Below are 26,431 nucleotides of genomic sequence, written 5' to 3' on the forward strand. Positions count from 1 at the left end.
CTGGCCCAACACTCTAACCACTAGTCTACCTGCTGCCCTAGGCAGTAGACCTTAGTTGAAAAACAGTTCGTTTTAATCAATTATTTGGTGACGTGAATATATTTAGTATACTTTTATCAGAAAATTCGAACTTTTTTTTATGTTTCACCATTTTTATGAAATTCACTGAGGAGGATGGTCCTCCCCTTCCTCCTCTGAGGAGCCCCCACTGGTCAAATATCACTTTAATTTTTTTGTATCTGCTGTAGTTACAGATTTGCAGAAAAGTTGCTTCCTGTTTCAGTCATCTATTTGGCCTGATTTGCTTGGGTCAAACAAAAAACACCCTTATGATTGGTTGACAAATAGTACCTCCCACAATGCAGGTGTTTGCTGCATGCTGCAGTTGGTGAGAAGTAACTGCCGAGACTTTAAAGGGGATTTTTATCGAAAACTGCATGACCTTTGATCACATGATTTTTATAAAGCTCATGCAGTGGAAATGTAGTCGCAAGTCGGGACACATTTTTTATAACCATAACGCAACACACTTTGAAAGGCGGTGACCAAATGATGGTCAACGACTTCAGAAAAGTGATCTGCTCGAACGCGCCCAGTGTGTGGTAGCTTGGCTGTCAAAACACAAGCTGCGCCTGCCTGCCTTGCGTTTGGAATAGATAGTGCATCTTGTATTGTTTTGATAGATTCTTCCAGACGCTTTAACTTCTCCTCTGTCGGGAATATCTGCGGGTATGTTTTCAACTCTGCCCGTCAACACTGTTCATTTCAGACCGGAGAAAACGCCTGACAAGTAGGCTACATTCGGCCGAAAGAGACGTCCAAGGAGGATGGGAATCAAACTAGGATAGCCTACATAGACTAGACGGATAGAACAACCGCCTTCAACATGTTTAAAGGTACGATTCTTACTTTTTTTTCATTTAGTCTATCGCTGTAATGTTTTTACGTCGGCTATTTGTTTGTTTTGTTTGTGTGGATATATATATATATATGACAAAAGTGTGCTGGAAATGTATGACATTGTGTTTCCTGCGCTGAGAGCTTTGGGAATGTGTGTTTATGGTGACCTACCTACAGTAGACTAGCGTTCTATCACGACTTGGAACGGTGTGTGTGTGTGTGTGTGTGCGTGTGTGTGTGTGTGTGTGTGGTCGCTCGGTCTATGTATAGGCTGTCGACTACAGAGGTTACCAGATGTGAACTATCCAGGTGTGTGTGCGCGCTTGTGTAGTCTACCGAGAGGTCTGTGTTGGCAGAAGTGTGCGATGTGGCTTCCCAGTACGTTGTCAAATCCTAGAGTGTGTTGGTCTTTATGAGCGCCGTTAGATGAAATGCCTCTAATCCCCCCACATCGCTCAGCTCGGCTTCGTTCGGCGGGAATCAAATATTTATCAATATCACGTTATATTATTCTTTAAAAATAGAATACCGGTGCCGCACTGCAGTTTAGTGTGTCTGTGTGTGCGTGCATCCGCGCGCCTAGACGGCGACTTTCTGACCTTCTCGAGCGGCTGGGTGACGAGACAGCGGTTCGAGGAACAAGCGCCAAGAGAGTCAATGGGCCCCGGGGACCGGGAGCGTTAACGGAGAGAGAGACAGAGAGAGGAAGACACACAGACACAGAGAGAGAGAGACACAGAGAGAGGAAGACACACAGACAGAGAGAGAGAGAGAGAGGTTTCTGTAAAGCTCCAATGTTGCTGTAAAAATGATACATTTTTAATACCAAGATGTGGTTCATATCCAACATCAGCACTTTGCTATTAAAGGCCCAGAGCAGTTAAAAACGTGATATCCTGTGTTTTTATATGTATTTATATATATATATATCTCCTGCTCAAAAAAATAAAGGGAACACTTAAACAACATATCCTAGATCTGAATGAAAGAAATAATCTTATTAAATACTTTTTTTCTTTACATAGTTGAATGTGCTGACAACAAAATCACACAAAAATAATCAATGGAAATCCAATTTATCAACCCATGGAGGTCTGGATTTGGAGTCACACTCAAAATTAAAGTGGAAAACCACACTACAGGCTGATCCAACTTTGATGTAATGTCCTTAAAACAAGTCAAAATGAGGCTCAGTAGTGTGTGTGGCCTCCATGTGCCCGTATGACCTCCCTACAATGCCTGGGCATGCTCCTGATGAGGTGGCGGATGGTCTCCTGAGGGATCTCCTCCTAGACCTGGACTAAAGCATCCGCCAACTCCTGGGCAGTCTGTGGTGCAACGTGGCGTTGGTGGATGGAGCGAGACATGATGTCCCAGATGTGCTCAATTGGATTCAGGTCTGGGGAACGGGCGGGCCAGTCCATAGCATCAATGCCTTCCTCTTGCAGGAACTGCTGACACACTCCAGCCACATGAGGTCTAGCATTGTCTTGCATTAGGAGGAACCCAGGGCCAACCGCACCAGCAATATGGTCTCACAAGGGGTCTGAGGATCTCATCTCGGTACCTAATGGTAGTCAGGCTACCTCTGGCGAGCACATGGAGGGCTGTGCGGCCCCCCAAAGAAATGCCACCCCACACCATGACTGACCCACCGCCAAACCGGTCATGCTGGAGGATGTTGCAGGCAGCAGAACGTTCTCCACGGCGTCTCCAGACTCTGTCACGTCTGTCACGTGTTCAGTGTGAACCTGCTTTCATCTGTGAAGAGCACAGGGCGCCAGTGGCGAATTTGCCAATCTTGGTGTTCTCTGGCAAATGCCAAACGTCCTGCACGGTGTTGGGCTGTAAGCACAACCCCCACCTGTGGACATCGGGCCTTCATACCACCCTCATGGAGTCTGTTTCTGACCGTTTGAGCAGAAACATGCACATTTGTGGCCTGCTGGAGGTCATTTTGCAGGGCTCTGGCAGTGCTTCTCCTGCTCCTCCTTGCACAAAGGCGGAGGTAGCGGTCCTGCTGCTGGGTTGTTGCCCTCCTACGGCCTCCTCCACATCTCCTGATGTACTGGCCTGTCTCCTGGTAGCGCCTCCATGCTCTGGACACTACGCTGACAGACACAGCAAACCTTCTTGCCACAGCTCGCATTGATGTGCCATCCTGGATGAGCTGCACTACCTGAGCCACTTGTGTGGGTTGTAGACTCTGTCTCATGCTACCACTAGAGTGAAAGCACCGCCAGCATTCAAAAGTGACCAAAACATCAGCCAGGAAGCATAGGAACTGAGAAGTGGTCTGTGGTCCCCACCTGCAGAACCACTCCTTTATTGGGGGTGTCTTGCTAATTGCCAATAATTTCCACCTGTTGTCTATTCCATTTGCACAACAGCATGTGAAATTTATTGTCAATCAGTGTTGCTTCCTAAGTGGACAGTTTGATTTCACAGAAGTGTGATTGACTTGGAGTTACATTGTGTTGTTTAAGTGTTCCCTTTATTTTTTTGAGCAGTGTATATAATGCCCTTTTACTGGAAGGCTGTTTGAAAAGAGATTAAAACGGTTGCATTGGTCCTTTTTTAAAAGGGTGCCTGTCTGTGTAAACAGCAGAGCTGCAATTGTGGAACCATGAACTCTCTCTGTCTCTCTCTTTCTGTCTCTCTCTGTCTCTCTCTCTCTCTCTCTCTGTCTCTCTCTCTCTCTCTCTCTGTCTCTCTCTTTCTGTCTCTCTCTCTCTCTGTCTCTCTCTTTCTGTCTCTCTCTTTCTGTCTCTCTCTCTCTCTGTCTCTCTCTCTCTCTCTCTCTCTGTCTCTCTCTGTCTCTCTCTCTCTCTCTCTCTCTGTCTCTCTCTGTCTCTCTCTCTCTCTTTTATATACATATAATACTAATTATATAAAAATTGTCAAAGACTCCAGCCACCCTAGTCATGGACTGAGCTCTCTGCTACCGCACAGCAAGTCTAGGTCCAAAAGGCATCTTAACAGCTTCTACCCCAAAGCCATAAGACTCCTGACCAGCTAATCAAATGGCTACCCAGACCCCTCTTTTACACTGCTGCTACTCTCTGTTTATAATCTATGCATAGTCACTGTAACTCTACAACATGTACATATTACCTCAACTAACCGGTGCCCCCGCACATTGACTCTGTACAGGTACCCCCCTGTATATAGCCTCGCTATTGTTATTTTACTGCTGCTGTTTAATTATTTGTTACTTTTTACTTATCTATTATTTACTTTTTTTCCTTAACGTTGTTGGTTAACGGATTGTTGTATTCGGCGCATGTGACAAATCAAATTTGATTTGATTAGATGAGTCATGTACAAGCTGAAATACAGTCAGGGTGTGAACAGTGTCGGCCAGGTAGAAGCTGTCGGGGTGTGAGCAGTGACGGCCAGGTAGAAGCTGTTGGGGTGTGAGCAGTGTGCGCCAGGTAGAAGCTGCATTTCGCCATGGGGTGTAGAGAAAATCTTACCGTTTTAAAGCAAGTTTGCTGCAAATCTACACGTTTTGCCATGGGGTGGAGAGAAGATTTAGCAATTACAGATTTTTGCATAAATTGGTCATCACATTTGATCTGATCTTCATCTCAATCACAACAACAGACAAACTCAGTCTGCTTAAACTATTAACACACCAATTATTGTATTTTTCTTGTCTATATTGAATACATCATTTAAACATTCACAGTGTAGGTTTGGAAAAAGTATGTGAACTCCTAGGCTAATGACTTCTCCAAAAGCTAATTGGATTCAGGAGTCAGCTAACCTGGAGTCCAATCAATGAGACGAGATTGAAGATGTTGGTTAGAGCTGCCCTGCCCTATAAAAAAACACTCACAAAATTTGAGATTGTTATTCACAAGAAGCAATGCCTGATGTGAACCATGCCTCGAAAAAAAAATAGATCTCAGAAGACCTAAGATTAAAATTAAGAATTGTTGCCTTGCATAAAGCTGGAAAGGGTTACAAAAGTATCTCTAAAAGCCTTGATGTTCATCAGTCCACAGTAAGACAAATTGACTGTAATTGGGAGAAAGTTCAGCACTGTTGCTTCTCTCCCTAGGAGTGGCCGTCCTGCAAAGATGACTGCAAGAGCACAGCGCAGAATGCTCAATGAGGTTAAGAGGAATCCTAGAGTGTCAGCTGAAGAAATCTCTGGAACATGCTAACATCTCTGTTGGCGAGTCTCTGATATGTAAAACACTAAGCAAGAATGGTGTTCATGGGAGGACACCACGGAAGAAGCCACTGCTGTCCAAAAAAAACATTGTTCCATGTCTGAAGTTTGCAAAAGTGCACCTGGATTTTCCACAGCGCTACTTGTAAAATATTCTGTGGACAGATGAAACTACAGTGGAGTTGTTTGGAAGGAACACACAACACTGTGTGGAGAAAAAAAGGCACAGCACACCAACATCAAAACCTCACCCCAACTGTAAAGTATGGTTTGTGGCTGCTTTGCTGCCTCAGGGTCTGGACAGCTTGCTATCATCGACGGAAACACGAATTCCCAAGTTTATCAAGACATTTTGCAGGAGAATGTTAGGCTATCTGTCCGCCAATTGAAGCTCAACAGAACTTAGGTGACGCAACAGGACGACGACCCAAAACACAGAAGTAAATCAACAACAGAATGGCTTCAACAGAAGAAAATACGCCTTCTGGAGTGGCCCAGTCAGAGTCCTGACCTCAACTCGATTTAGATGCTGTGGCATGACTTCAAGAGATCAGGTCACAACAGACATCCTTGAATATTGCTGATCTAGAACAGTTTAGTAAAGAGGAATGGTCCAAAATTCCTCCTGACCATTGTGCAAGTCTGATCTGCAACTACAGAAAACGTTTGGTTGAGGTTATTCCTGCCAAAGGAGGGTCAACCAGTAATTAAATCCAAGGGTTCACATACTTTTCCCACCCTACACTGTGAATGTTTACACGGTGGGTTCAATAAAGACATGAACACGTATAATTGTTTGTGTGTTATTAGTTTAAGCAGAATGTGTTTATCTATTGTTGTGACCTGAAGATCAGATCAAATTTTATGACCAATTTATGCAGAAATCCAGGTATTTCCTAAAGGTTCACATACTTTTTCTTGCCACTGTATATAACTCCTTTCATGCAATTCTACTCATTTTGCCATGGGGCAGAGAAAAATGTGTAGTTTTTAATATAACTGATGATCAATGCCGGTCTGTAATTCGACCAGATAATTTACCAATCTAAAAATGTTTAGCTGACACGGGCTAATTGAGTGATTTGCTGATGCACGACCACATTTTCCAATTGCTCCTTGGGTATTCCATTATTCTATCTCTCAACAGTAAGTTGAAGCCCCGACTGAGTTCCTAAAAAAAAAAATTGTCCGTAGGCCTACAATAGGGGAGCATACGGGGCCGTCAGTTGCATATGCCTGATATCGAGAGAATACCATCGGTCTGTCTCACACACACATACACACACAAAGATCATTATGGGTTAGGCCACTTGGCTCTGTCCTCATTACTGATGAAACCGTATGGGCCTAGACTGGTGACCGGTGGCTGTGTGTGTGTGGACTGGAATAAATAGGCCAGAGATGTTTGTTTGTGTGTGCTTGTTTGTTTACGAGACTGGCTGAGTTTCTTACCGCCCATCCACCACCACACACGATAAACGGCCATGTATCTGTGTGCTGAATATGCAGCTGTCTGTCAGTGGAAGTGCTGAAATGTGGTGTAATGTGGAGATGGTTTGTCCCTGATTTGTCCCAGTTATCTCTGTCCATCACCTTTACTTCACTACTACCAAACAGAGAGAGAGCGATGGAGAAAACAAATGAGAGCGAGAGAGGGGGGGTTGTGTTATTGTGTGTTTTTTCACGTTATTTGTAACTTATTTTGTACATAATGTTTCTGCCACCGTCTCTTATGAAAATGGAAAGAACTTCTAGATATCAGGACAGCGATTACTCACCTCGTACTGGACAAAGATTATTATTATTTTTTCCTTTAACGAGTCGGACGCGAATGATTTACTTCAGACACCTGACAAGACCCAAATCCCCGTCGTTCACATGAAGGAGAGACGGAGATATCGGGGACGTAGGTCGGGGTGCCTTGTAAGGATCCGACGGCGAGTGAGTAATCCCCCTCTACCATCAGTCCTATTAGCCAACGTGCAATCATCGGATAACAAAACGGATGAGCTCCGATCACGACTATACCAATGGAACATTAACTGTAATATCTTATGTTTCATCAAGTCGTGGCTGAACGATGACATGGATAATGTACAGCTGGCTGAGTTTCCGTGCATCGGCAAGATAGAACAGCTGCCTCCGGTAAGACAAGGTGTGGTGGTCTGTGTCTATTTGTCAACAACAGCTGGTGCATGAAATCTAATATGAAGGAAGTCTCGAGGTTTTGCTCACCTGAGGTAGAGTATCTCATGATAAGCTATAGACCACACTATTTACCAAGAGAGTTTTCATCTATATTTTTCGTAACTGTCTATTTACCACCACATACCGATGCTGTTACTAAGACGGCACTCAACGAGCTGTATAAGGCCATATGCAAACAAGAAAATGCTCATCCAGAGGTGGCGCTCCTAGTGGCCGGGGACTTTAATGTAAGGAAACTTGAATCCTTTCACCTAATTTCTACCGGCATGATCAACCAGAGGGGGAAAAAAAACTCTAGACCACCTTTACTCCACACACAGAGATGCGTACAAAGCCCTCCCTCGCCCTCCATTTGGCAAATCTGACCATACTCTAAATCAAATCAAATCATATCAAATGTATTTATATAGCCTTTCTTACATCAGCTGATATCTCAATGTGCTGTACAGAAACCCAGCTTAAAACCCCAAACAGCAAGCAATGCAGGTGTAGAAGCACGGTGGCTAGGAAAAACCTAGGAAGAAACCTAGAGAGGAACCAGGCTATGAGGGGTGGCCAGTCCTCTTCTGCTGTGCCGGGTGGAGATTATAACAGAACATGGCCAAGATGTTCAAACTTTCATAAATGACCAGCATGGTCAAATAATAATAATAATCACAGTAGTTGTCGAGGGTGCAACAAGTCAACACCTCAAGATTAAATGTCAGTTGGCTTTTCATAGACGATCATTCAGAGTATCTCTACCGCTCCTGCTGTCTCTAGAGAGTTGAAAACAGCAGGTCTGAGACAGGTAGCACGTCCGGTGAACATGTCAGGGTTCCATAGCTGCAGGCAGAACAGTTGAAACTGGAGCAGCAGCACGGCCAGGTGGACTGGGGACAGCAAGGAGGAGTCATGCCAGGTAGTCCTGAGGCATGGTCCTAGGGCTCAGGTCCCCTGACAGAGAATTAGAGAGAGCATACTTAAATTCACACAGGACACTGGAGAAATACTCCAGATATATCAGACTGACCCTAGCCCCCCGACACAAACTACTGCAGCATACTCTATCCTCCTGATTCCAATTTGCATGCAAAAGCAGGAAGTACCAGTGACTCGCTCCTTAAGGAAGTGGTCAGATGATGCAGATGCTAAGCTACAGGACTGTTTTGCTAGCACAGACTGGAATATGTTCCGGGATTCATCCGATGGCATTGAGGAATATACCATCTCAGTCACTGGCTTCATCAATAAGTGCATCGATGACGTCATCCCCACAGTGACCGTACGTACATACCCCAACCAGAAGCCATGGATTACAGGCAACATCCGCACTGAGCTAAAGGGTAGAGCTGCCACTTTCAAGGAGCGGGGCTCTAATCTAGACGCTTATAATAAGTCCCACTATGCCCTCTGAGGAACCATCAAACAGGCAAAGTGTCAATACAAGGACTAAGATTGAATTGTACTACACCGGCTCTGACGCTCGTTGGATGTGGCAGGGCTTGCAAACTATTACGGATTACAAAAGGGAAGCACAGCTGCGAGCTGCCCATTGACATGAGCCTACCAGACGAGCTAAATAACTTCTATACTCGCTTCGAGGCAAGCAACACTGAAGCATGCATGAGAGCATCAGCTGTTCTGGACGACTGTGTGATCACGCTCTCCATAGCCGATGCGAGTAAGACCTTTAAACAGGTCTACATTCACAAGGCCGCAGGGCCAGACGGATTACCAGGACATGTACTCCAAGCATGCGCTGACCAACTGGCAAGTGTCTTCACTGACATTTTCAACCTCTCCCTGTCTGAGTCCAACATGTTTCAAACAGACCACCATAGTGCCCAAGAACACCAAGGTAGCCTACCTAAATGCCTACCGACCCGTAGCACTCACGTCTGTAGCCATGAAGTGCTTTGAAAGGCAGGTCATGGCTCACATCAACACCATTATCCCAGAAACCCTAGACCCACTCCAATTTGCATACCGCCCCAACAGATCCACAGATGTTGCATTCTCTATTGCACTCCACACTGCCCTTTCCCACCAGGACAAAAGGAACACTTATGTGAGAATGCTATTCATTGACTACAGCTCAGCATTCAGCACCATAGTGTCCTCCAAGCTCATCACTAAGCTAAGGACACTGGGACTAAACACCTGCCTCTGCAACTGGATCCTGGACTTCCTGACGGGCCGCCCCCAGGTGGTAAGGGTAGGCAATAACACATCCGCCAAGGTGATCTTCATCACGGGGGCCCCTCAGGGGTGCGTGCTAGGTCCCCTCCTGTACTCACTGTTCAGCCATGGCCTATGCACGACTCCAACACCATCATTAAGCTTGCCAACGACACAACGGTGGTAGTCCTGATGAACGATGAGACAGCCTATAGGGAAGAGGTCGGAGACCTGGCAGTGTGGTGCCAGGATAACAACCTCTGCCTCAACGTGATCAAGACAAAGGAGATGATTGTGGACTACAGGAAAAGGAGGACCGAGCGCGCCCCTATTCTCATTGACGGGGATGTAATGGAGCAGGTTGAGAGCTTCAAGTTCCTTGGTTTCCACATCGCCAACAAACTATCATGGTCCAAGCACACCAAGACAGTTGTAAAGAGGGCATGACAATTCCTATTACCCCTCAGAAGACTGAAAAGATTGGGCATAGGTCCTCACATCCTCAAGAAGTTCTACACCTGCATCGTCGATAGGCCCGGTATGGCAACTGCTCGGCCTCAGACCGCAAGGCACTACAGAGGGTGACGCGTACGGCCCAGTACATCACTGGGGCCAAGCTTCCTGTCATCCAGGACCTCTATAGCAGGCCGTGTCAGCCCTACAAATTGTCCAAGACGCCACCCCAGTCATAGGCTGTTCTCTCTACTACAGAATGGCTTTTTTGTGTTTCTATGTCAAACGGTTTTGTTATGTTTCAGTCTTATTTGATGTGAAATACAGTACCAGTCAAAGGTTTGGACACACCCACTCATTCAAGGGTTTTCCTTATTTATTTATTTATTTTCTTTAACAATTTTCTACATTTTCGAATAATATTGAAGATATCAAAACTATAAAACAACACATGGAATCATGTAGTAACCAAAAAAGTGTTATATAAATATATTTTGATTTATTTATGAGATTCTTCAAAATAGCCACCCTTTGCCTTGGTGACAGCTTTGCACACTCTTGGCATTGCATCAACCAGCTTCATGAGGTAGTCACCTGGAATGCATTTCAGTTAGTGTGACTTTTGTTAAAAGTACATTTTTGGAGTTTATGTCCTCCTTAATGCGTTTAGTCACCTAGAATGCATTTAAAATCAAGAGGTGTTCCTTGTTAAAAGTTCATTTGTGGAATTTCTTTCCTTAATGCGTTTGAGCCAATCAGTTGTGTTGTGACAAGGTAGAGTTGGTATACAGAAGATAGCCCTATTTGGTAAAAGACCAAGTTCATATTATGGCAAGAACAGCTCAAATAAGCGAAGAGAAATGACAGTCCATTACCTTAAGATATGAAGGTCAGTCAATACGGAAAATTTCAAGAACTTTGAAAGTTTCTTCAAGTGCAGTCGCAAGAACCATCAACATCTATGATGAAACGGGCTCTCATGAGGACCGCCACAGGAAAGGAAGACCCAGAGTTCCCTCTGCTGCAGAGGATAAGTTCATTAGAGTTACCAGCCTCAGAAATTGCAGCCCAAATAAATTCTTCAGAGTTCAAGTAACAGACACACCTCAACATCAACTGTTCAGAGGAGACTGTGCGAATCAGTCCTTCATTTTCGAATTGCTGCAAAGAAACCACTACTAAAGGACACATATCAGAAGAAGAAACTTGCTTGGGCCATTCCAGGTGAAGCTGGTTGAGAGAATGCCAGGAGTGTGCCAAGCTATTTACTGAATAGGGCTATCTTCTGTATACCAACCCTACCTTGTCACAACACAACTGATTGTCTCAAACTCATTAAGGAAAGAAATTCCACAAATTAACTTTTAACAAGGCACACCTGTTGATTTGAAATGCATTCCAGGTGACTACCTCATATAGGTGGTTGAGAGAATGCCAAGAGTGTGCAAAGCTGTCAGCAAGGCAAAGGTGGCTACTTAAACAAATTAAAATATATTTTAGATTCTTCTAACACTTTGGTTACTACATAATTCGAAATGTGCTATTTCATGGTTTTGATGTCTTCACTATTATTGTACAATGTAGAAAATAGTTTAAAAAAAATGTTTGAGTAGGTGTGTCCAAACCTTTGACTGGGTAATATTGGGATGCAAACTCAAAATGAAATACATTTCAACTCTATATTAGACATGGTATTTTCTTCAAACCATGTGTGTGAGGTGTATACTTTGGTTTCAAAGTAGATTTGTTTAAGACTACCAATCAATACTCCGTGGGACCCTGATTTAACCCATTGCAGTAAAAGGTTAAAGCTGCAGTCCGTGATTCAAACAACAACAAAATTCGTGCCCGGCACTTTCTTTTTTTTTGGGGGGGGGGGATAAACAATTGAGGGATGGGGCTAGGGAATTGTAACCGCTCTCAAATTCATAGATGGATATAATACTATATACTAAATAACAAATCTGAAAGCGTATGGACCACAATCGTGGGGAAATGCCCTCCTACAGCGATTTGGAGATTCATTCAAGTACCCTCTCACCCATTCTTTAGATGCTTGGCCCAAACTCCTTCTGTCTGTTGGCACTATTTTACTGTGTGTTGGCTATAGGTCTGCCCTTTGAGTGGGCCACTCAACACAAAACACACACACACACACACACACATACACACACACAGAGTTTTTATTTATATCTGGTTTATTGTGGAAGAGAGTGGTGTAGGCTAAACCTTCTACACCTCTGATTACACTGAACACAACACCAGGGAGGGAGGGAGCTTTTGTGTCGCTTGTGGCATTGATACACAGGGAGAAGCTGTTGTCTTGGTCTGTGTGTGTGTGACTAAATGCCAAAGCTGGAACATTGAGTTATCCACCAGGCAGATGCGCTCAGCCTTGTAGAAGAGGGAGGGAAAGGGGGGGAGGGAGAGAGAGGGAGAGAGCGACTGAGCCCGGCAGAACCGCCTCACAGCTTAGCTCTGTTTCCAACCATTTCCATGGGGGTGGTAGGTAGCCCAGCAGCTAAGGAGTAGGATCTGTGGCCTGAAAGTTCGCTTGTTAGAATCCCGGGCCAAGCGCTGGATAAACAGGGGGAAATTCATCTGGCAACTGGGTTCTTACCTGACGACTCAAACGGCGTTCTTCCGCTGCTCTCTGTTCGCTACAGACTTCAGCCTGAGTGTAACGTTGTTTTGTGGGGACGTCAAAATGAGGGGTTGTTGTACACAAAGTCATCAGCGATTTGGATTATCTCTAAACAATCAGAGTATCAAAGCGCAACGACGTATTTTCAAAAAGCCTCTTTACCCACGTGTGTTCTGGCTCTGACCCAACCCATCGGTTTCTGGGACCAATCAGAACGGTTAGAATGTGTTTTGAGTTCTAAAAATCATCAGGGAGATACTCAGAGCAAGGTAGCTGGGTTCACATCCTACCGTTGGGCTATTGAGCAAGGCCCTTAACCCTACAACATGCTCTCCATACAGTGCAGCTTGACCCTATGTTCCTCTGAACCGTGTGGGGGGGATTGAGAAATGAAGAGATCAAAAGACACATTCCTGTTTGCTGTAAACTATGGACAATAAAGTTGTATCGTATCCTGTCATTAGAAGGTCTGTCATAGAACCAGGAAGGGTTCTGGCCCAAATAAATAGGGAAGAGGGTGCCATTTTGGGAAGTGTAGCCAGCTGAGCTAACATGCAGGAACAGTTAGCGATTAGCGGTGTTATCTCCTCTGTCTTAATGGGTGAGGGGGATTTCTTCCCTCGGGGCCGGGGGGTGAGACAAAGATGCACACTCAGTGGACAGTTTATTATGTACACCCACCTAGTTACCGGTTCGGACCCAGCCTGAATTCCTCAGGACATAGAAACATTGCTCAATTGGTATCAATGGACCAGAAAAACATTCCCCACACCAGAACACCACCACCAGCCTCTACCGTTGACACCAGGCATGGACTCATGCTGCTTACGCCAAAAAGTCTGCTGCAATAGCCAATCCGTGACCAGGACCGACGAGCTGTGCATTCCGATTTGCCGTTCTGCACACCACTGTTGTACTATACGCTGTTACTTGCCAACAAACTGTTTTCGCCCACAGGACTGCCGTTGGCTAGATGTTTTTTGTTTGTCGCACCATTCTCTGTAAACACTAGACCACACGTGTCAATCTCATTCCATTTGAGGGCCGAGTGTCTGCGGGTTTTCACTCACCTGGTTGTCTTGGTCTTAATTGAAAGGAAAAACCAAAAAACCAGCAGCCCTCCATTGAATGAGTTTGAAAACCCCTAGTGTTGATACTGTTGTGTGTGTGAAAAGCCCAGGAGGGCCATTTCTGACATACTGAAACTGCCACGTCTGACACCGACGATCATACCACGCTCAAAGTTGCTTAGGTCACTCGTTTAGCCCATTCTAACGTTTAATCAAACAGTAACTGAATGCCTCGATGCCTGTCTGCCTGCTTTATATAGCAAGCCACGGCAACTTGAATCACTGTAGTCGGAAGCTAACCAATTTTGTGAATGGGGTGGTTAATAGCTTTCTCTCCCCCCCGTCTTGCTCTCTTTCTCTCCTTTCCTCTTTCTCTCGCGCACACACACACACACACACACACTGTACTAAGTTGGAATACAGTAGCCTCTTATCAGTCTGAGCCTATAAATAACAGCAACAAATATCAACATGAACAATGACAACAAAGATTCTCTCTCCCTCTCTCACCCTTCCTCTCTTTCATACTCATTCTCATACTTTCTCCCTCCCCTTTATCTCTCTCTCTCTCTCCCGCTCTCTCTCTCTCTGTCTCTGTCTCTGTCTGTCTCTCTCTCTCTCTCTCTCTCTCTCTCTCTCTCTCTCTCTCTCTGTCTGTCTGTCTCTCTCTCTCTCTCTCTCTCTCTCTCTGTCTCTCTGTCTCTCTCTCTCTCTCTCTCTCTCTCTGTCTCTCTGTCTCTCTCTCTCTCTGTCTCTCTGTCTCTCTCTCTCTCTCTCTCTCTCTTCGGTACCTCTCCTCTCTCTTTCCCTCTCTCTATCGGTACATCTCCTCTTTCTCAATTCAATTTGCTTTATTGGCATGACGTAACAATGTACATATCGCCAAAGCTTACTTTGGATATTAAAATAATAAGAATCCAAATTGTCAACGGGACAACAATAACAACAATAACAATAACAATTACTAAGGGTCAAAACAACCATACATTTAACAATAAGCATCGAGGACATGTGCACGTTGATTGGTCTGTCACACACTGTCCCTCATCTTATGGAAGGTAGCATTTTGTCAGGAAATGCAGCTCTGTCTCAGGTTCTGCTGTGGTGCAGTGGTTGCACTGCCTTTCCTCTACAGGGAGCCAGGTCTTGCTGTGTCTACCCTTCTCAATGGCAAGGCTGTGCTCACTGAGCCTGGACTTTGTCAAGGTTTTTCTAAGGTTTTGATCAGTAACCATGGTCAAATAGTTGGCCACGGTGTACTGTCGATTTAGGGCCAGATGGCTCTGCATTTTGCTTGGTGCTTGTGTTTCCCAATAAGCAATGTAGTTTTGTTTTGACTGTGTTGTAATTTGTTTTGATCTGATTGATTGGATGTTCTGGTCCTGAGGCTTCAGTGTGTTAATAGAACAGGTTTATGAACTCTGCCCCAGGACCAGCTGGATGAGGGGACTCTTTGCTCAGCTCATTGCAGGGCTTGGTAATGATATGAGAGGGGTCACAGTATTTTAGATGTTTCCAAAACTGAATTGCTCTTTTTTTTTTCTTCCTCTGGACATGTAGGAGAATCTTACAGAACTCTGCGTGCAGGGTTTCAGTGTGGTGTTTTTCCCATTTGGTGAACTTTTGTTTTGCAAGTGGACCCCACACCTCGCTGCCATAAAGTGCAATTGGTTCCATGAGATATTCAATTAGTTTTAGCCAAATTTTAATAGGTATTTCAATTTGAATTAGTTTTTTAATGGCGTAGAATGACCTGTGTGCTTTCTCTCTCAGTTCATTCACTGCATCATTAAGGTGTCCAGTTGAGCTTATTTTAAAACCTAAGTAATTGTAATGTGTGCAGTACTCTATATGTTCTGTACCAATTGAGAACTTTTGTCTAATTCCCTGAGATCTGGATCTTCTCTGGAAAATCATTATTTTAAGTCTTTTTGGGGTTTACTGCCAGTGCCCAGGTCTGGCAGTACTGCTCTAGCAGGTCCAGGCTCTGCTGCAGGCCATGTGCTGTGGGGGTTTACTGCCAGTGCCCAGGTCTGGCGGTACTGCTCTAGCAGGTCCAGGCTCTGCTGCAGGCCATGTGCTGTCGGGGTTTACTGCCAGTGCCCAGGTCTGGCAGTACTGCTCTAGCAGGTCCAGGCTCTGCTGCAGGCCATGTGCTGTGGGGGTTTACTGCCAGGGCCCAGGTCTGGCAGTACTGCTCTAGCAGGTCCAGGCTCTGCTGTAGGCCATGTGCTGTGGGGGTTTACTGCCAGTGCCCAGGTCTGGCAGTACTGCTTTAGCATGTCCAGGCTCTGCGGCAGGCCATGTGCTGTAGGTGATAGCAGGCATAGGTCATCTGCGAAGAGAAGGCATTTAACCTCTGAATTGTGGAAACTAACACCAGGGGCTGAGGATTTTTCTAGAATAGTGGCCAATTCATTGATTTAAATATTGAAGAGTGCAGGGTTCAGATTGCAACCCTGGCGAAGGCCCCGCACCTTGTTAAAGAATTCTGTTATTTTCTTGCCAATTTTGATGCTGCATGTATTGCAAGTATACATTGATTTAAATATGCCATATGTTTTACCCCCTACACCACTTTCAATAACTTTGTAGAACAGTCCTGTATGCCAAATAGAATCAAATGCTTTTTGGAAGTCAATAAAGCAAGTGTACATTTTTGTATTATTTTGGTGGACATGCTTATCTATCAGGGTGTGTAGGGTGTAAATATGATCAGTCGTGCGATGTTTTGGTGTAAATCCTAATTTGCTTTTACTCAAAACATTGTGGTTATTAAGGAAGTTTAGAAATCTTACATTTATAATACTACAGAAAACCTTCCCCAGGTTACTGTTCACACAAATGCCTCTGTAATTGTTAGGGTCAAATTTGTCTAGGCTCTTAAAGATTGGGGTTATGAGTCCTTGATTCCAGATGTCTGGGAAATAACCTACACTCAGGATCAAATGAAACAGTTTTAATACAGCCAATTGAAATTTTGCACTAGTGAGTTTGAGCATCTCATTTAGGATGCCATCAGGTCCGCATGCTTTTTTAAATTTGAGGGCCTGAAGTTTCTTATAGAGCTCCTGGTCAGTAAGTGGAGATGGATTTTAATTGTTCTTTATAGCTTTTTCTAATCCATTCAACTTCTCATGAATTTGGCGTTGTTCTCCGTTTGTGTCAATTTTTTTAGTTTTGACATTTTTTTTGCCAGAAGTAGTTTGTGTTTATGGACTCCTCAATTTGTCAGCTGCTTGCTGTTGTACTGTGCTTTTTGGGTTCTGATTGTACGTTTATAGAGTTTTAAAGTCTCACAGTAATGAAGGCCTAATTCACCTTTATTTGTCTCTCTGTGCTTTTGGTTGGATAGGTTCTACGTTTTTTCCTTAAATTTTACAATCTGCATCAAACCAGTTGTCATCTCTGGTCTTTTTGTTTTCTATCAATTTCAGTTGTGCTTCTTTTGCCGTTTGCCTGCTTAACATCGTTTGCCTGGTTAACATCAACTAACTATATATATATGTATGTATGTAGGTAGGTAGGTAGGTAGGTAGGTAGGTAGGTAGGTAGGTAGGTAGGTAGGTAGGTAGGTGCCTTCTTTACTGTGATGTGGTATCTAAGTGTTTGGATATTTTGGTCGCTCGCTCTCTCTGTCTCTCGCTCGATGGCTTGATCACTCTCTGTCTCTGTCTCTCTCTGTCTCTGTCTCTCTCTGTCTCTGTCTCTCTCGCTCTCTGTCTCTCTCGCTCTCTGTCTCTCTCGCTCTCTGTCTCTCTCGCTCTCTGTCTCTCTCGCTCTCTGTCTCTGTTGGTGTGGGCTTTGCCATTTCCCCAAAAAAATAATTATATTCAGAAAACATTTGATATTTTGGTGGCAAAAGAGGACATGAGTGGTGTCAATGTAAAAAGGTCATGTATTTAACAGAATATTAAAGTAATGAATGGTGTCAATTTCTGAAGGTCATGTATTTAACAGAATATTAGAGTCGGAGCTGATTCTGTATGTGTCTGTACATCACATGTTCTGGTGACTTACTATAAACCCGGCTGTAGTGGGTTCATCCTGTTCTGGTGGTATTAACCAGGCTGTAGTGGGTTCATCCTGTTCTGGTGGTATTAACCAGGCTGTAGTGGGTTCATCCTGTTCTGGTGGTATTAACCAGGCTGTAGTGGGTTCATCCTGTTCTGGTGGTAATAACCAGGCTGTAGTGGGTTCATCCTGTTCTGGTGCTATTAACCAGGCTGTAGTGGGTTCATCCTGTTCTGGTGCTATAAACCAGGCTGTAGTGGGTTCATCCTGTTCTGGTGCTATTAACCAGGCTGTAGTGGGTTCATCCTGTTCTGGTGCTATTAACCAGGCTGTAGTGGGTTCATCCTGTTCTGGTGGTAATAACCAGGCTGTAGTGGGTTCATCCTGTTCTGGTGGTATTAACCAGGCTGTAGTGGGTTCATCCTGTTCTGGTGGTAATAACCAGGCTGTAGTGGGTTCATCCTGTTCTGGTGGTATTAACCAGGCTGTAGTGGGTTCATCCTGTTCTGGTGCTATTAACCAGGCTGTAGTGGGTTCATCCTGTTCTGGTGGTATTAACCAGGCTGTAGTGGGTTCATCCTGTTCTGGTGGTATTAACCAGGCTGTAGTGGGTTCATCCTGTTCTGGTGGTATTAACCAGGCTGTAGTGGGTTCATCCTGTTCTGGTGGTATTAACCAGGCTGTAGTGGGTTCATCCTGTTCTGGTGGTATTAACCAGGCTGTAGTGGGTTCATCCTGTTCTGGTGCTATTAACCAGGCTGTAGTGGGTTCATCCTGTTCTGGTGCTATTAACCAGGCTGTAGTGGGTTCATCCTGTTCTGGTGGTAATAACCAGGCTGTAGTGGGTTCATCCTGTTCTGGTGGTAATAACCAGGCTGTAGTGGGTTCATCCTGTACAGTTAACTAGTAGATGAGTGATACTTCATACCATCTTATATGTGCCTCTACCTCATATTGTGTTATTAAACAGGGAATGTGTATTTGTATCCTGGTGTAGTAAAACCTGCAGTAGTAGATTAGTGAGGCCATTTTCCATGTTTCTGGACTTCTTGCTCAGTAAGCCAAGGAGAAGCTTTTAGGATGTGGTATTTCGATGGTAGTGGAATGAACTGGGTAGTAGAACCAACAGGTTCTAGTATTTAGAATGAACTGGGTAGTAGAACCAACAGGTTCTAGTATTTAGAATGAACTGGGTAGTAGAACCAACAGGTTCTAGTATTTAGAATGAAATGGGTAGTAGAACCAACAGGTTCTAGTATTTAGAATGAAATGGGTAGTAGAACCAACAGGTTCTAGTATTTAGAATGAACTGGGTAGTAGAACCAACAGGTTCTAGTATTTAGAATGAACTGGGTAGTAGAACCAACAGGTTGTGGTGAGGATTTAGAATGAAATGGGTAGTAGAACCAACAGGTTCTAGTATTTAGAATGAACTGGGTAGTAGAACCAACAGGTTGTGGTGAGGATTTAGAATGAAATGGGTAGTAGAACCAACAGGTTCTAGTATTTAGAATGAACTGGGTAGTAGAACAAACAGGTTGTGGTGAGGATTTAGAATGAAATGGGTAGTAGAACCAACAGGTTGAAGTGAGGATTTAGAATGAACTGGGTAGTAGAACCAACAGGTTGCGGTGAGGATTTAGAATGAACTGGGTAGTAGAACCAACAGGTTGAAGTGAGGATTTAGAATGAACTGGGTAGTAGAACCAACAGGTTCTAGTATTTAGAATGAACTGGGTAGTAGAACCAACAGGTTGCAGTGAGGATTTAGAATGAACTGGGTAGTAGAACCAACAGGTTGCAGTGAGGATTTAGAATGAACTGGGTAGTAGAACCAACAGGTTGAAGTGAGGATTTAGAATGAACTGGGTAGTAGAACCAACAGGTTCTAGGATTTAGAATGAACTGGGTAGTAGAACCAACAGGTTCTAGTGAGATTTAGAATGAACTGGGTAGTAGAACCAACAGGTTGTAGTGAGGATTTAGAATGAACTGGGTAGTAGAACCAACAGGTTGTAGTGAGGATTTAGAATGAACTGGGTAGTAGAACCAACAGGTTGCAGTGAGGATTTAGAATGAACTGGGTAGTAGAACCAACAGGTTGCAGTGAGGATTTAGAATGAACTGGGTAGTAGAACCAACAGGTTCTAGTATTTAGAATGAACTGGGTAGTAGAACCAACAGGTTGAAGTGAGGATTTAGAATGAACTGGGTAGTAGAACCAACAGGTTTTAGTATTTAGAATGAACTGGGTAGTAGAACCAACAGGTTGAAGTGAGGATTTAGAATGAACTGGGTAGTAGAACCAACAGGTTCTAGTATTTAGAATGAACTGGGTAGTAGAACCAACAGGTTGTAGTGAGGATTTAGAATGAACTGGGTAGTAGAACCAACAGGTTCTAGTATTTAGAATGAACTGGGTAGTAGAACCAACAGGTTGTGGTGAGGATTTAGAATGAACTGGGTAGTAGAACCAACAGGTTGTAGTGAGGATTTAGAATGAACTGGGTAGTAGAACCAACAGGTTCTAGTATTTAGAATGAACTGGGTAGTAGAACCAACAGGTTGTGGTGAGGATTTAGAATGAACTGGGTAGTAGAACCAACAGGTTGTAGTGAGGATTTAGAATGAACTGGGTAGTAGAACCAACAGGTTCTAGTATTTAGAATGAACTGGGTAGTAGAACCAACAGGTTGTAGTGAGGATTTAGAATGAACTGGGTAGTAGAACCAACAGGTTCTAGTATTTAGAATGAACTGGGTAGTAGAACCAACAGGTTGCAGTGAGGATTTAGAATGAACTGGGTAGTAGAACCAACAGGTTGTGGTGAGGATTTAGAATGAACTGGGTAGTAGAACCAACAGGTTCTAGTATTTAGAATGAACTGGGTAGTAGAACCAACAGGTTGCAGTGAGGATTTAGAATGAACTGGGTAGTAGAACCAACAGGTTCTAGTATTTAGAATGAACTGGGTAGTAGAACCAACAGGTTCTAGTATTTAGAATGAACTGGGTAGTAGAACCAACAGGTTGTAGTGAGGATTTAGAATGAACTGGGTAGTAGAACCAACAGGTTCTAGTATTTAGAATGAACTGGGTAGTAGAACCAACAGGTTGTAGTGAGGATTTAGAATGAACTGGGTAGTAGACCCAACAGGTTGTAGTGAGGATTTAGAATGAACTGGGTAGTAGAACCAACAGGTTGTAGTGAGGATTTAGAATGAACTGGGTAGTAGAACCAACAGGTTCTAGTATTTAGAATGAACTGGGTAGTAGAACCAACAGGTTCTAGTATTTAGAATGAACTGGGTAGTAGAACCAACAGGTTGCAGTATTTAGAATGAACTGGGTAGTAGAACCAACAGGTTCTAGTATTTAGAATGAACTGGGTAGTAGAACCAACAGGTTGTAGTATTTAGAATGAACTGGGTAGTAGAACCAACAGGTTCTAGTATTTAGAATGAACTGGGTAGTAGAACCAACAGGTTCTAGTATTTAGAATGAACTGGGTAGTAGAACCAACAGGTTGTGGTGAGGATTTAGAATGAAATGGGTAGTAGAACCAACAGGTTCTAGTATTTAGAATGAACTGGGTAGTAGAACCAACAGGTTGTGGTGAGGATTTAGAATGAAATGGGTAGTAGAACCAACAGGTTCTAGTGAGGATTTAGAATGAACTGGGTAGTAGAACAAACAGGTTGTGGTGAGGATTTAGAATGAAATGGGTAGTAGAACCAACAGGTTGAAGTGAGGATTTAGAATGAACTGGGTAGTAGAACCAACAGGTTGCGGTGAGGATTTAGAATGAACTGGGTAGTAGAACCAACAGGTTGAAGTGAGGATTTAGAATGAACTGGGTAGTAGAACCAACAGGTTGTTGAGTATTTAGAATGAACTGGGTAGTAGAACCAACAGGTTGCAGTGAGGATTTAGAATGAACTGGGTAGTAGAACCAACAGGTTGCAGTGAGGATTTAGAATGAACTGGGTAGTAGAACCAATAGGTTGAAGTGAGGATTTAGAATGAACTGGGTAGTAGAACCAACAGGTTCTAGGATTTAGAATGAACTGGGTAGTAGAACCAACAGGTTCTAGTATTTAGAATGAACTGGGTAGTAGAACCAACAGGTTGTGGTGAGGATTTAGAATGAACTGGGTAGTAGAACCAACAGGTTGTAGTGAGGATTTAGAATGAACTGGGTAGTAGAACCAACAGGTTCTAGTATTTAGAATGAACTGGGTAGTAGAACCAACAGGTTGTGGTGAGGATTTAGAATGAACTGGGTAGTAGAACCAACAGGTTGTAGTGAGGATTTAGAATGAACTGGGTAGTAGAACCAACAGGTTCTAGTATTTAGAATGAACTGGGTAGTAGAACCAACAGGTTGTAGTGAGGATTTAGAATGAACTGGGTAGTAGAACCAACAGGTTCTAGTATTTAGAATGAACTGGGTAGTAGAACCAACAGGTTGCAGTGAGGATTTAGAATGAACTGGGTAGTAGAACCAACAGGTTGTGGTGAGGATTTAGAATGAACTGGGTAGTAGAACCAACAGGTTCTAGTATTTAGAATGAACTGGGTAGTAGAACCAACAGGTTGCAGTGAGGATTTAGAATGAACTGGGTAGTAGAACCAACAGGTTCTAGTATTTAGAATGAACTGGGTAGTAGAACCAACAGGTTCTAGTATTTAGAATGAACTGGGTAGTAGAACCAACAGGTTGTGTGAGGATTTAGAATGAACTGGGTAGTAGAACCAACAGGTTCTAGTATTTAGAATGAACTGGGTAGTAGAACCAACAGGTTGTAGTGAGGATTTAGAATGAACTGGGTAGTAGAACCAACAGGTTGTAGTGAGGATTTAGAATGAACTGGGTAGTAGAACCAACAGGTTGTAGTGAGGATTTAGAATGAACTGGGTAGTAGAACCAACAGGTTCTAGTATTTAGAATGAACTGGGTAGTAGAACCAACAGGTTCTAGTATTTAGAATGAACTGGGTAGTAGAACCAACAGGTTGTAGTGAGGATTTAGAATGAACTGGGTAGTAGAACCAACAGGTTCTAGTATTTAGAATGAACTGGGTAGTAGAACCAACAGGTTGTAGTATTTAGAATGAACTGGGTAGTAGAACCAACAGGTTCTAGTATTTAGAATGAACTGGGTAGTAGAACCAACAGGTTGTAGTGAGGATTTAGAATGAACTGGGTAGTAGAACCAACAGGTTCTAGTATTTAGAATGAACTGGGTAGTAGAACCAACAGGTTGTAGTGAGGATTTAGAATGTTGTGTGTGTGGAAACTGGAGGCGGAGTGAATCTTAATACCAGTATAATCACCTCAACATGTCTGGGAAACAGATCTGAAACCCCATAATCCTCTGCTTAAATCCCCTCCTAGCTCTTACACACTAGGTTCATCATGCCCCTGATTAATTTTTCTCTTCTGTTTGTCTCCAGCGAGTCTGGTTGCTACAGTGGGGGAAAAAAGTATTTGATCCCCTGCTGATTTTGTACGTTTGCCCACTGACAAAGAAATGATCAGTCTATAATTTTAATGGTAGGTTTATTTGAACAGTGAGAGACAGAATAACAACAACAATTCCAGAAAAACGCATGTCAAAAATTTTATAAAATAATTTGCATTTTAATGAGGGAAATAAGTATTTGACCCCTCTGCAAAACATGACTTAGTACTTGGTGGCAAAACCCTTGTTGGCAATCACAGAGATCAGATGTTTCTTGTAGTTGGCCACCAGGTTTGCACACATCTCAGGAGGGATTTTGTCCCACTCCTCTTTGCAGATCTTCTCCAAGTCATTAATGTTTCGAGGCTGATGTTTGGCAACTCGAACCTTCAGCTCCCTCCACAGATTTTCTATGGGATTAAGGTCTGGAGACTGGCTAGGCCATTCCAGGACCTTAATGTGCTTCTTCTTGAGCCACTCTTTTGTTGCCTTGGCCGTGTGTTTTGTGTCATTGTCATGCTGGAATACCCATCCACGACCCATTTTCAATGCCCTGGCTTAGGGAAGGAGGTTCTCACCCAAGATTTGACGGTACATGGCCCCGTCCATCGTCCCTTTGATGCGGTGAAGTTGTCCTGTCCCCTTACCAGAAAAACACCCCCAAAGCATAATGTTTCCACCTCCATGTTTGACGGTGGGGATGGTGTTCTTGAGGTCATAGGCAGCATTCCTCCTCCTCCAAACACAGCGAGTTGAGTTGATGCCAAAGAGCTCCATTTTGGTCTCATCTGACCACAACTCTTTCACCCAGTTGTCCTCTGAATCATTCAGATGTTCATTGGCAAACTTCAGACGGGCATGTATATGTGCTTTCTTGAGCAGGGGGACCTTGCGGGCTCTGCAGGATTTCAGTCCTTCACGGCGTAGTGTGTTACCAATTGTTTTCTTGGTGACTATGGTCCCAGCTGCCTTGAGATCATTGACAAGATCCTCCCATGTAGTTCTGGGCTGATTCCTCACTGTTCTCATCATCATTGCAACTCCACGAGGTGAGATCTTACATGGAGCCCCAGGCTGAGGGAGATTGACAGTTATTTTGTGTTTCTTCCATTTGCGAATAATCGCACCAGCTGTTGTCACCTTCTCACCAAGCTGCTTGGCGATGGTCTTGTAGCCCATTCCAGCCATGTGTAGGTCTACAATCTTGTCCCTGACATCCTTGGAGAGCTCTTTGGTCTTGTCCATGGTGGAGAGTTTGGAATCTGATTGATTGATTGCTTCTGTGGACAGGTGTCTTTTTTACAGGTAACAAGCTGTGGTTAGGAGCACTCCCTTTAAGAGTGTGCTCCTAATCTCAGCTCATTACCTGCATAAAAGACACCTGGGAGCCAGAAATCTTTCTGATTGAGAGGGGGTCAAATACTTATTTCCCTCATTAAAATGCAAATCAATTTATAACATTTTTGACATGCTTTATTCTGGATTTTTTGTTGTTGTTATTCTGTCCCTCACTGTTCAAATAAACCTACCATTAAAATTATAGACTGATCATTTCTTTGTCAGTGGGCAAACATGCAAAATCGGCAGGGGATGAAATACTTTTTTCCCCCCACTGTACATACGTTGGCCCATCTTGTTGCTTTGTACCTCATCCCTCCTAGTCCCATTCTCAGTTTCATACTTTTAGTTGTTGTTGTTATTATTATTATACACGAAGTGTACAAATCATTAGGAACACCTTCCCAATATTCAGAACAACCTCAACTCGTTAGGACATGGACTACAAGGTGTTGAAAGTATTTCACAGGGATGCTGACCTATGTTGACTCCAAAGCTTCCCACAGTTGTGTTAAGTTGGCTGGATGACCATTCTTGATACACATGGGAAACTGTTGAACGTGAAAAACCCAGCAGCGTTGCAGTTCTTGTACACTCCAACCGTTGTGCCTGGCACCTACTACTATACTCCGTTCACAAGCACATCAATATTTAGTCTTGCCCGTTCACCCTCTGAATGCATTTGACATTTTAGTCATTTAGCAGACACTCTTTTCCAGAGCGACTTACAGTAGTTAATGCATACATTTCATTTCATGCATTATTATTATTTTATTATTTTGTACTGGCCCCCCATGGGAATCGAACCCACAACCCTGGCGTTGCACACACCATGCTGGCGTTGCAAACAACATGCTCTACCAACTGAGCCACAGGGAAGACCGAATGGCACACACTACGCAACCCTGGTTCTAGAGCTGTCCATGGTGCTGAATTGTGTGCGGCGCAGCCATAGGTACTTCCCCAATGGAAGCCACACACCATACATCACAGGGTTAGAAAAAAACATGGGCCCTACTCATAAGGAGGAGTGTACAACAATGGAAGAGAGCAGAATAGAGAAAGTGGAGGAGAGTAGAGTGGCGTAGAGGGGAGATGAGTGGAGAGGAGATGAGTGGAGGGGAGATGAGTGGAGGGGAAAGGAGAGGAGTGGGGAGAGGTGTGGAGGGGAGAGGGAGAGGAGGAGTGGAGGGGAGAGGAGATGAGTGGAGGGGAGAGGAGTTGCCTGGCTACCCAGACTCCTTGCTCCGGCCAAACGCTTTCTGAGTTACTCACCTACCCTTCAAGGAATACGGGGGCCATCTGATTGGTCCAGAAATCGATGGGTTGGGCCAGAGCCAGAAAACACAGGTGGTCAGGAGGGGATAGGGGTGACCTTACCAGTCCCCTGAGAGAGAAGGGGATAGGGGATAGGGGTGACCTTACCAGTCCCTTGTGAGAAGAGGGGATAGGGGTGACCTTACCAGTCCCCTGAGAGAAGAGGGGATAGGGGTGACCTTATCAGTCCCCTGAGAGAGAAGGGGATAGGGGATAGGGGTGACCTTACCAGTCCCCTGTGAGAAGAGGGGATAGGGGTGACCTTACCAGTCCCCTGAGAGAAGAGGGGATAGGGGTGACCTTACCAGTCCCCTGTGAGAGGGGAAAGGGGTGACCTTATCAGTGCCCTGAGAGAAGAGGGGAGGAGAGGGGATAGGGGTGACCTTATCAGTCCCCTGAGAGAGAAGGGGATAGGGGATAGGGGTGACCTTATCAGTCCCCTGAGAGAGGAGGGGAAAGGGGTGACCTTATCAGTCCCCTGAGAGAGAGGGGATAGGGGTGACCTTATCAGTCCCCTGAGAGAGGAGGGGAGGAGAGGGGATAGGGGTGACCTTACCAGTCCCCTGAGAGAGGAGGGGAAAGGGGTGACCTTATCAGTGCCCTGAGAGAGAGGGGGAAAGGGGTGACCTTACCAGTCCCCTGAGAGAGAGGAGGATAGGGGATAGGGGTGACCTTATCAGTCCC

At 44.2% G+C, this 26,431-nt stretch overlaps 1 protein-coding gene across 1 annotated transcript in view; it reads left to right on the plus strand.

Moving 5' to 3' along the window:
* The first annotated feature begins 612 nt into the window (after positions 1–612).
* Positions 613–26,431, plus strand: part of LOC106603997 (reticulon-4 receptor-like 1) — a 127,954-nt gene continuing 102,135 nt past the window's right edge. Inside the window, exon 1 of the mRNA XM_045717432.1 lies at positions 613–896. Within this exon, the coding sequence (XP_045573388.1) occupies positions 887–896 (10 nt within the window). The 5' untranslated portion in view covers positions 613–886. The remainder of the gene's footprint in view (positions 897–26,431) is intronic.

Source organism: Salmo salar, chromosome ssa04 (genome assembly GCF_905237065.1).
Source record: "Salmo salar chromosome ssa04, Ssal_v3.1, whole genome shotgun sequence".
NCBI classification, from domain to species: domain Eukaryota; kingdom Metazoa; phylum Chordata; class Actinopteri; order Salmoniformes; family Salmonidae; genus Salmo; species Salmo salar.